The following is a 12,308-nucleotide window of genomic DNA, read 5'->3' as shown; positions in this document are numbered from 1 at the left end:
CGATGTTTTTGGTTAATCAAAAACAGTTTCTACCCTCATTTGCATTGCCCATGAGCAAAAAGCAAGTTTACATGTTAAATCCCATTTGCCCAGTACCCCCATTGCAGGTGCTGTCTGGTAACTTCAATATCATTCTGGGGATGAATCAAAAATCTTCTGTTAAGCATCATTATTACTAAATTCTTCTGTAACAGCTCAGATTAAAGGTAATTAACAACATACTGCAAGGATCTTTATTGTGGACAAATTAGCTGTTGTTTCCTATAACATTATGGTGATAATTGCCCTTAGGCATATTACAGTCAAATATGAAGTCTTTTGATTTGTATTGTCTTTAATCGTTGATGCTCAAAAATAATAGGACTGTAAAACACCAAGTACAAAAGTGGTCTTGTGGGTGGCATAAATTGAGTTAATCTAAATGTTTGTGCTACTAACTGAGCCACATTGTGTACATCGGTAGAGAAATCTACTTTCATCTTGTACCAGTGATAACTTCCTTATAAACCAAATTCTAAAACTCGGTTGAAAATACATTTCAATGTGCATTCAATTCATCCTTCTGCAAAAGGAAAAATTGACTTCCCACAACTAAAATAATGCATATTAACAGAGCCTGGCTATACAAGCTGAGCAAAACCAGTTCTGACTGCACATTTTCAGCTTGGTGGGATTTTCTGATAAAATTATTGAGCTTCAGACCAAGAGGGAGACAAGAGACTGCAGATGCTAAAATCTGGAGCAACAAACAATCTGCCCGGTTCCAGCACGATCCACTTAATGTAGTTACACATGCCTTGGGCTCTCAATATTTGGAGCATCATCTTCCAACAGAGCAGTAACATGTTTGAGATTGTTACAAGCATGGCCAGTCAGTAACGGAAAATTACAAGCACTGGGGCTATAAATTTTATACCCAAGCAAACCTCCAATGCAACAATTTCAAATACATTTTCTTGTATCTTACACAGAAAGAAACACTTCTGGGCAGAGAAATCAATGAAGTATTAAAAGTTTCATTTTCTCGTCATCACAAGACACATTTTACTATGTGCACCCAAGATAGCCACGTGCTTCCAAGCTGGAAGAGGAGTTTCCAACTAAATCTATTTCTCATGTCTTTATACAGAATATAATGCATTTGGGCAATGCACTAACTCAAGAGTTTACTACAAATGTCACTGCAGCACTTACCACCAGCTGAAGTCCCATAAGCAAAAAATAAGTAGTACATATTATTGGCTGCTCTTTGAGCTGTTGAAATGTTGTTTCTTGTGACAAATGAACATTGAATGATTCCATTTTTATTAGCCACAGCTATACCATCTACTTCACCCTGTAAAATAAAATCAGTATTTTACACAACATGGAACCAACAATGTTTATGTTTCAGCTGCTCCATCCTTGGCCATAGTTGGATTAACCTCAAGCACAGATGCCATTGGTGGTCAACATAATCAAGGATCCCTCCCATCACAGTCACTTTTTCTTCTACCCCATCCCATCAGGCAGAAGATACACGGCTTGAAACCATGGACAACCAGAGTCAAGGACAGCTTCTACCTCCCTGTTATCAGACTCCTGAACAGACCTCTCGTCTGCTAAAGGTGAACTCTTGATCTCCCAATCTACCTTGTTGTGGCCCTTGCACTTTTTGTTTACCTACATTACACTCTCTGTAGCTGCAACATTATATTCTACATTGTTTTCTTTTTACTACCTTGATGTAATTATGTGTGGCATGATCCATCTGCATGGCACACAGACAAAAGCTTTTCATTGCATCTTGGTATATGTGACAATAATAAACCAATACACTAATGTGAATATGCACTACATGATACTTGGGTGGACAGCAGAAAAGTAAGGATTTTGAAAGATGCATTGTACTGGGGCAGGCACGGTAGTGTAGCAGTTAGCGTAACGCCTTACAGCGCCAGGGACCCAGGTTCAATTCCAGCCACTGTTTGTAAGGAGTTTGTACGTTCTCCCCGTCTCCGTGTGGGTTTCTTCTGGTTTCCTCCCACATTCCAAAGATGTACAGATTAGGGTTTTGGGCATGCTATGTTGGCACTGGAAGCATGGCGACACTTGCAGGCTGCCTGCAGATGCATTTCACTGTGTTTTGATATACATGTGACTAATAAAAAAAATCTTATCTTACTGCTTGCTAATGTCTTTCCCGTCCAAATCATCTCACCCAGTAGCCTTCCTCCAAAAATCTCCTCCCTTCCATTGGTTTAATTTCCCCCTGTCGCAATTACAGGTGTATTTTCATTCCAACAGCTTTAAAGCTCTACTCCCACTTGCTTATCATACCTGCTCATGATCAATATTTTTGGACTGGTTTAGAGAATGCTATCCAATTGCTCAACTTTAAGTAACATCAGTCCACCACTCTACCCCCTCACTTCCTGCTCTGCTGGTTCTACTGGATTCACCATTTTATCATCTCTCTGCTTCCTAGCAAGTTTCATGTCCTTCAGACCCAACTCATTTCTGGGTCTTACAGGAACCTCCAATTTTGCTAGAATGTCTTGCTTCTCTTGACCCCCAAAACTAATTCTGCATATCCCGCATGATCTTCAATCCCATTGCAAACACCACCTAGTAGGTCCTCAATGTTCTTTCCTTCAAATGACTTCTGGAGGTCCCTCATCTATCACTCCTATTCACAAACTTAAGACCATTGTTTGATGCTTCACACCAAGTCACCTTGATCAATTTTAGTCCACCAGGGGTTGGTGGTCTATAAAGTATGGATTCCCTCCCATAGTCCCTCCTCCATTTTCTGATCATAACTTCGAACTTTCCTGCAATGAGGAACTATAATTACAAGGATAGCTCAGAGGGTTAAGACAGTTTTCTGTTGAGATGGCTCAAGGGGAGAGGGGTTAGGACAGAACAGATAATGAGCAGCTGTTCCTTTTGAAGTAGGGGTCCAGTACTAGAAGTTGTAGGCAAAGAAGGGGGAGAAAATTTAAGAGTGTCATGAGGAAAAGCATTTTTAAACACTGCACGTGATCAGAATTTGGAATGAACTGCTGGCAGCTGTGGTGGAGGCAGGTTCCATTGTGGCTTTCAAGAGGATCATAGAGTCATACGGCATGGGAACAGGCCATTCAGCCTACTATGTTCACATCAACCAGTGGGCACCCTTCTGTATTAATCCCTTCTTCCAGTAATTGGCCCATAGCCTTCAATTCAAGTGATTGTCTAGCCACTTCTCAAATGCCATCAGCAACTCTGCTTCCACTCTGAGGTAGCGCATCCCAAGTACTCACCACTGAGTAAGGTCCCCCTCAAATCCCTTCTAAATCTCTTGCCCCTTACGCACTAGTTTTACTCACCCAAGGGGAAAAGTCTACCCAAACTATTCCACTTTTTTTTTTGTTTTAAAGTAACACACCTCAAGTCAGATTCCCTCAACCTCCTCCACCCCAGGGGAAAACCAAGCTAGCCTCTCCAGTCTCTCCTCATAACCAAAACACTCCATCCCAGGCAACACTCTGGTGAATCTCTTCTGCACTCTCTCCAGTGCTATTACATGATAAATACATGGATAAATACATAGTGAAAGATTTGCAAGGCTATGGAGAAGACTAGAAAGGGAGAATTGCACTGGTAGAGAATTAGCAAGGACATAATGGGCCAAATGGTCTCTGTCTATGCAGTAATCATTCTATGATTCTACATGACTGGAACTACTAATGCAAGTTTTTCAGCTGACCATTTGCCAAAGGATTTTGATTAGAATTAAGGGTGTGACCTGTCACTTCTCCTTCCCACCAACTTCCCTCCATCTCAAAAGGTCATGCAGCCATTGGTCATCTGCCCTAACATCTCCTTAGTTTCAGATCTTGTATGAAAACTGCCCAAAGCTTATTGCAGGACAGACATGTTGCAAAAAGACCATAAATAAAAAAAAAATGGAAAAATTATATAGGAAGGGTTTTGAAGATGGGAATCTTAAACCTGCTGCTACACACTCCAAGAGGACATGAACAGCAATGCAGCAAAAGAGAAAAATACAGTCTTTTGGCATTTACACTCCATTTGGCACATCAATCCAGATTTTAGTACTGTATGGTACAAGTTTAGTGAGAGCATATTCCTGGAATGAAGATCAAATCTACAGACTTCTCACCCTAGAACAAAAGTTCAATTGCTAAACAATTTAACAATGCTTCAATAACTTTACAGTAGTACTTCTCATAGTGACTATTCATGTACAAACAAACTGGTTACCAGCTGCTCAATGCGAGGAGGCGATCTTCCTGTGGAATAGGCACGTTGAACTTTTATTTGTCCAGAGGCATCCATACCACATATGTATATATCATCACCACCCTAAAAAAAAGTAGTGCTACAGTCATTGATAGGATACCTCACACTTAATATTTTGTTGTCAATTATACCAATTTAAGTCAAGCATACCCAATGTATTTCTAATCACTGGGAATTTTAAGCTGCTTTAAAATAGCCAAGCAGTGCACAATTATGCAAATAGGTCATTCAAGCTGAAACCCATGTAATTTTCTACAGGATAGAAGATTAGGTTAAAAATGAAAATTCCACCTAAAGTATCAGAAGAAAATCCAACTTTGTTGGACATTACTAGTTCTTCCATTGGTAACTGCAGAAAACAGGCTATTCTGCATTTGACCATTAGCAGAATGACACGTAGCTAATCATGCAAAAAGTGTGATATGAAAAAGTGTCTCCTTTCCATGTCACCTAAATCAACATTTTCCCCATCTGGAATGACCACTGGGAACTATCTATGCAGTAAGTTAGCAATGTAATGCCCGGCAATGTACATTGGCAAGAGCCAGCTCAAGAATTACGAGTAACACTAGACAAGTTTCTGAAGTTGCTAGTTTTACAATACATTTTCTTACCATTATTTTGTCATCCGAGAAACCAATCGAGATGTAACCGCTTGCCTTTCCACTCATTTCAAATCGCAATCCTTGGTTATTAAGTGGCGTGGATGACATAAAGAAACAGTTTGCATCTGTGGCTGGGTTGCATTGTGAAGGATTATTGAAGCAAAATTTAGTATTCCCACATCCATCACTGGAGAGCTAGATCCAAACAATAAGAAAAATGGCTAAACTCTGGTACTTATAATAGCTTTGTACATCATTCTCTGTTCCCCAATCTCAAAGTAGCCATTTATAGTGCACTAGCATTTAGATGCTCATTCTGCTTTTGGGTTTCATATTCTTAAGCAGTGCCAGGAACTGTTTTGTGATCTCTTCAAGGTCTTAAAGGGTACATAACGCTAATTGTCTCATTAACAAGCAAAAATCAGTGGTAAAAAAACAAGAGGGTGGAGAGTGCGTGTCTTCGGGACTGACTCAAGAATAAAATAAATCCTTCAAATATGTTCCCCAACACAAGGCACTGATAGAATAAATTACTATTCTAACAAAGGTTATTTAAATAAAGTTTTGATTTACAAAGCTAGCATGTGAAAGTGCATGTGGAAACGGCACAGAAATAGACATCACGGTCAAGGAGTCAATACCGGCACAGAACATTTATCGTCTTGCTATTACGCATTTTAGAGAGTCATTAAGTCATTTCAACAATGTACCCTGCAAAGATCAACCAAAATGGAGTAGCAAAATGGTGTCAACTTACTGCATCCAAAATTGGACCAGTGGTGCCCCCCTTATTCTGAGAGGTGGTGGGCTGTGAAGGCACAGTGGAGCCAGAGAGAGATCTTTGAATGACTGGGGATTTCACTTCTGTCCAGAATATTAGCTGTGATTTCACAAAAGTAACACTACATAGACAAATAAAAATGGTTAAACTGATATTATAACTGCTATAAATATTTAAATAGCTTGTTAAAGAAATATTCACCATGAAAATAAATAATCTATCAATATAGCCAGCATCTTTGCTCATTTGGAGAATGAAACCATAGCTGGGCTTCCATAGAGCCAACATTTATAAAGGCTGTATGAGTCAATCTGATGCTCAACACCAAGAGATCAGCTCACAGACCCACATATCATGGACTGTCAAGATCTGCTATTGCTGATTTTGCAGACACTCTTCCTGTACACAGTTTGTAAAAAGATAGTCATGGTATGCAACCAAACCATGTTAGCAAAAAGACAGATCTAAGCCTTCCCCAAAACTCAAATCCTCAGATGGTCTTTCATTAGAAAGATCAGAAGAGGATAGGAAAAAAATCCAAAAGTGGGAAAAACATGTTGGAAGCTGGGAAAAGAAATCCAGCTTTCCAAATTAGCTTTAGAGAATGAAAGTAAGCAAAATGAAAAAATTGCAAAATAAAACTACCTGAATACAATGTTGCTTGCATTTGGTGCAGTCCAGTTGACAATGATCTCAGACTTTTGACTTTTTGATGTGTGACTAACAGCAGAGTCCTTTGGAAAGAAGTTTTTTCGTGAATCATAAATGCAAATAAAATATTAGCGATAATGACATACTGAAAACCTTAGTTTATGTCTGATTAAATAACCTTTAATGATAATAGAATTCAAGGTTTGAATTTTTCAAATGAGTATTAAAATACAAGAATCCATTTCAACTCAAAGTTTCAAAACATTGATGAGGTGGTCTACTTTAAAGCAGAATTCTAGATGAGCCGCATAATTTATCACCAACAAACTGACTTAGCAGCTGGACTCAAACACCTACAACCGTGATGTAGCAAAAGTCCTGAAACACATGAGTGAGTTTCATGTGTTGCATTCACATGTCCTGTGCTACAGTGTTACACAAGCTTGGGTCATGTATCCTTTTTTGGCTCTAAACTTAACTAGTCCAGTGAAACTCCAGGTAGCTTTTATCATTCTACTGCTATTAACTGGAGGTCATCCAAAATTGACTGAATAAGCACATCCCTTTAACAAAACCACTCTGACCATCTTACATTGATCTACAATCGGAGGTCTGGGACCAATCAAGATCCTCATTTCAATCCCACCCCCCCCCCCCCCCCCCAAAAATAAACCCTAGCATCAGGAATATTGTGCACTATTTTGATCACCACACTATAGGAGGGTGATACTTGCACTGGAATTTGTAGAGGACATTCACTATGATGCTGTTTGGGATGTAGCATTTCAATTACAAGGAGGGACTGCGTAGGTTGAGTCTGTTTTCCTCTCCTGTGCATTCATGTTCTTCGTATGGTGTGGTAAACAAGTGCACAAGATCTGCCAGCTGTGGTCTAACTAATGTTTATAAAGACCTCCCTGCCGCTCTCTATGACCTGGCTAATGAAAGAAAGCATCCTGTATGCCTTCTATACCACCCTACCAATCTGTGCTGTCACCTTTAAAGATCTTTGGACTTGTACACCAAGGGCCATCTGTTACTCAATAATTTCAAAGACCCTATTGTTCATGATGTCCTACCCTTATTTGATGCTCCAAAATGCATCACCTCACACTGCAGAGGATTAAATTTCATCTGCCATTGCTCTGCCCTATTTACCAATTGATCAACACCTTGTAGCCCAGAACTATCTTCCTCATCATCAACACCAATTTTTACATCATCTGCAAACTTGCTAATCATCTCATGCATTCACATTTAAGTCATTAATGTACACAACAAACAGCAAGAGAGCCAGTGGTATATTACTGGACACAGGCTTCCAATCACAAAAACAACCCTCTGCCATCACCCTCTGTCTCCTATTACCAAGCCAATTTTGGATCCAATTTGCCTTGGATCTCATAGGGGCCAACCTTTTGGATCAACCTTCCGGATCAACCTTCCCTTTGGGACCTTGTCAAAGGTCTTAATGAAGTCCATATAAACCCACATCAACTGCTCTACCCTCAAAATATTTAGTTAACTCTTCAAAAACTAGTCAGATGGGATCTCCCATTAACAAATCCATGCTGATCATTCCTTGATTTCCAAGTATAGATTAATTGTCTCCCCTAGAACATTTTCCAATAATTTCCCTACCACCTGTTAGTCTAACTGGCCTGTAATTACCTGGTTTATCCCTGCCGCCCTTCTTGAACAAAAAGGCACTATAGTTGCAGTATTCCAGTCACTTGGCACCTCGCCTGTAGCCGATGAAGATTTAAATATCTCCATCAGGACCCAGGAAATCTCACACTGCAGCCTGGGATACATCTCATCAGGCCCAAAAGGTTTATCCACCCTTATGCCTGCCAAGGCATCTAATACACCCTCCTTTTTTAAATCTTAATGTACTCCAGAATTTCACTATCCCAACCAAAATGACTTTCCTTGAAGTATGCAGATGAAAAATATTCATTTAAGAGCTTGCCCTCACCCTCTAGCTCCATGCATAGTAGATTGTAGGAAACGTTGACACACAGCACCTAGTTTCAGATACCTCTATCATCATTTTTTTTTAAAAAGCAAGGGGCAAGAGGTTTAAGAGGACCCAAGGAAGAGCATTCTCAGTGGTTGGAATATGGAACACACTGCCCAAGGGGGTGGTGGAGGAGGAGGCAGGTACTCTCACAATATTTAATTACCTAGATAAACACTTGAATTGCCAAGGCATAGTAGGCTACAGACCAAGTACTGTTAAATGGGATTAGTAGAGAGATACTTGATGGACTTGGTGAGCTGAAGGGCTTTATTACATGACACAATGATTAAAGGATACCAAAAGGGAGGTATTAAAAACATTGAGGGTAATTAGGAGTCACTTTTTTCCTTGCAGTTTATTTTCTCCTCCACCCAGAGGTCAGTACTAAGTGGAATTCATTAAAGCATTGCTGCTACTGCTACTGGACCAGGAGCCTAATAGTGCGATTAGGTCAGTGAGCACTGTCAATCAGCACCTGACACAATGGCAGATGAAGGAGTTAAATTTGCATTCAACATTCTTCAGTTCATTATTTTAACAAGCTGCATTATGCAAGATAGACCACATGTACTTAAGTGTCATCTATTACAGCAATTGACAACAATGTGTGGTTATGCTTTATCTGGACAATTCACATTCCTAGGCACAGTAATGCATCAAAGAGAAAAAAAATCAGACTTATTTACTGTTGGAGAAGGATTCAGAATATGTCAGCAGAGAATGACAGTTGCAATAACTTACAGTGTAGGGAATCCCACCAACACTACAGTTAAGAAGTTGAGCTTGAGGATTTGTTGTACTGAATTTGCCAAGTGGTGTTGTGGAAGAGGAGTCAGCATTTCGAGCTTCCAGCAAAAATCCTTCAAAGTTGTCACTAGATTTGTTTTTCAATGTCACTTAAACAAATATGCAGAATTTAGCATTAATTATTTGAAGTTATATGCACCAATTTAAAGAGGGGTACTAGATTTCAATGGAAAAAGCTATGCACAGCAAAACCTGTATCAACTGACATATGCAAAATGTCCCAAATAAGATGTACAAAAGGCTGAAACAAAGTACAGTGATCTGAAAGTCACTGCCTTTCTCTTGTAGCTTTTCAATCTTGAAATTCTTGTGTGCACAGTGGCAGATCCCCTAGCACCTTCACTTGCACCCCCCCCCCCCCCCAACACACACCCCCAGCAAGGGAACAGCTTCACTGGAAAGGAAAATTCTTTATCAAACATGCATACAGCAAGAACCACTCCACTTCTCTCTGGAATGGAATTCTTGCACAGTTCCATCACAAAGATGGAGCAGTTTCAGTCCCACCATACATATTGGGTAAAAAAAATTACTGCAGTTTAATGACATTTTACAAAATAAGTCTTTGCTGAAAACAAAAAAGATAGGCAGAATATAAACTATTCTGGAAGTACTCAAGTCAGGCAGCATCAGTGGAGAGGGGAAAAAATGTTTCAGGTCAATCATCATTCAGAACTAAGAAAGCAAATAAGTTATAACATGGAGAAAGGAAAGCAAACCAAAAAGGATGGTGATAGGTTGGAGAGGGCATTCTTTTTCATTTCAGGATTTCTAGCATCTGAAATTGGCCTTCTGAAAGTGGACAGGTAATGCTAATCAAGACACTACTAAATTACAGGTTTCACTGGACGAATATAGTCTCCTTGAAGAGACCCGACAACATTCACTATCAGGTACTAAGCATAACAGTTTATGGATCAAACAGAAGTACAAATCTAGTTTCAATCACATTTATCCAAATATAGAATTGATCCATTGTTTCAGTTTGGGTTAAGATCTCATTTTTCATTTAGTTCATATAATGGCAGTGCTCTAAATGATCAGCCAAAGTCAGCATGGTTTCCTTAAGGGGAGATCTTGCCTGACAAATCTGTTGGAAGTCTTTGAGGAAGTAACAAGCAGGATAGACAAAGGAGAGTCAATGGCTGTTGTTTACTTGGATTTTCAGAAGGCCTTTGACAAGGTGCCACACACGAGGCTGCTAAACAAGATAGGAGACCATGGTATCACAGGAAAGGTACTAGCATGGATAGAAGATTGGCCCACTGGCAGAAGGCAAAGAGTGGGAATAAATGGGCCTTTTCTGGTTGGTTGCCAGTGACTAGTGGTGTTCCGCAGGGGTCTGTTACTTTTCACGTTATATGTTAATGATCTGGAATTGATGGCTTTGTATCATCTGCAAACCTGGCCACAAAGATAGATAGAGGGGCAGGTAGGGTTGAAGAAGCAGGGAGTCTGCAGAAGGACTTGAACAGGTTGGGAAAATGGGCAAACAAGTGGCAGATGGAATACAGTGTAGGGAAGTGTATGATCATGCACTTTGGTAAAAGGAATAAAAGCATAGACTATTTTCTAAACAGGGAGTGAATTCAGAAATTGGAGGTGCAAAGGGACTTGGGAATCCTAGTGCAGGATTCCCTAAAGTTTAACTTGCAGGTTGAGTCGGTAGTAAGGAAGGCAAATGCAATGTTAGCATTTATTTCGAGGACTAGAATATAAAAGCAAGGATGTAATGCGAGTGCTTTTTAAGGCATTTGTCAGACCACATTTGGAGTATTGTGAGCAGTTTTGGGCCCCATATCCAAGGAAGGATGTGCTGGCACTGGAGAGGGCCCAGGAGGTTTACAAGAATGGCCCCTGGAATGAAAGGGTTAATGTATGAGGAGCATTTGATGGTTCTGGGCCTGTACTCACTGGAGTTTAGAAGGATGAAAGGTGATCTCATTGAAACCTACCAAATATTGAAAGGCCTGGACAGAGTGAACGTGGAGAGGATGTTTCCAGTAGTGGGAGAGTCTAGGACCAGAGGGCACAGCCCCTCAGAATAGAAGGACAGTTGGGGGGGGGGGGGGGGGAAGAAGGTAGGGGGAAAGCAGCTAGGAACAAAGATCTTTCCACATCTCATTTATTGCCTGCATCTCAGCTTTCACCCCTTCTCCTGGACAGCAGGAGCAGAGTTCCTCTGGTCCTTACCTTCCACAATCAACAGATCATCCTATGCAATTACTGCCAGCTCCCAACAAGATTCCACCTCCAGCCATACATTCCTCTTCCTTTTCAGCACTACAAAGTGAACACTTTTGTGGCTCCCTGATCCACTCTTCCATTCCCACTTTAGTCCTTTTGTATGGCACTTTCCCATGCAGCTGCAGGAGTTGCAATACCTGTGCTTCCACTTCCTTTCCTACTATCCAAGGAAGGAAACAGTCCTTCCACTCCCCCAACAGCACCACTCCCCCCCCCCCCCCCCCCATCTGAAGCAGCGATTCACTTGCACTTCTTATAGTCTAGTGTCCTGCACTCTGTTCACAATGTGGCATCCTTTACATTGGAAAAACCAAACACAGATTTGGCAACTGCTTTGCAGAGCATCTGCATATAGTCTGCAAGGCTGACACCGAGCTTCGGGTTGCTGCCACTTTAATTCATCATCCACTCCAATTCCGACCTCTGTCTGTGGTCTCCAATGCAGATAGAAGGCCCAATGCAAGCTTGGGGAACACCTCATCTTCCACCTGGGCATGTTGCAGCCTTCCAGACTCAATATCGAACCCTCCAATGTTAAATAACACTTCCTTTCTGTTTGCATCAGGACCAGCCATTGTTGCCTGCCCACTTTACTCATTTTCTTTCATTTGTATTGTCTGGCCTACTGGGCACATTTTAGTAGGCCAGATGTCAAACACAAGAGCAGTTATCTGTGTTAACTGCTACATTATTTCAGCCTATCAAAGATGTTCCCTTTGTTTAACTAATTGCCCTCCTCCAACCTCCCTACTATCTAGACCAACTCATTTCTCTTTTTCTCAGTTCTGATGGTCTGAGACCTGAAAAGTTAAGTTCCTCTTTCTACAGGTGCTGCATGACTTGAGTGTTTCCAGCATTTATTATTTCTCTCCAACATTTGGTGAGGATATGTAGTCATCAGCAAAAA

General features: G+C 40.6%; 1 protein-coding gene across 1 annotated transcript in view; it reads right to left on the bottom strand.

Moving 5' to 3' along the window:
* The window catches only part of zgc:163022 (putative ferric-chelate reductase 1), a 38,128-nt gene that overhangs the window by 19,246 nt on the left and 6,574 nt on the right, over positions 1-12,308 (bottom strand). The window contains exons 3-8 of the mRNA XM_052013071.1: positions 9,089-9,243; positions 6,319-6,407; positions 5,650-5,794; positions 4,902-5,087; positions 4,249-4,350; positions 1,195-1,336 (exon numbers count right to left, since the gene is read on the bottom strand). Of these exons, the coding sequence (XP_051869031.1) occupies positions 1,195-1,336; positions 4,249-4,350; positions 4,902-5,087; positions 5,650-5,794; positions 6,319-6,407; positions 9,089-9,243 (819 nt within the window). The remainder of the gene's footprint in view (positions 1-1,194; positions 1,337-4,248; positions 4,351-4,901; positions 5,088-5,649; positions 5,795-6,318; positions 6,408-9,088; positions 9,244-12,308) is intronic.

This window comes from Pristis pectinata, chromosome 3 (genome assembly GCF_009764475.1).
Source record: "Pristis pectinata isolate sPriPec2 chromosome 3, sPriPec2.1.pri, whole genome shotgun sequence".
NCBI lineage: Eukaryota > Metazoa > Chordata > Chondrichthyes > Rhinopristiformes > Pristidae > Pristis > Pristis pectinata.
This window is presented reverse-complemented; position numbering and strand designations above follow the sequence as displayed.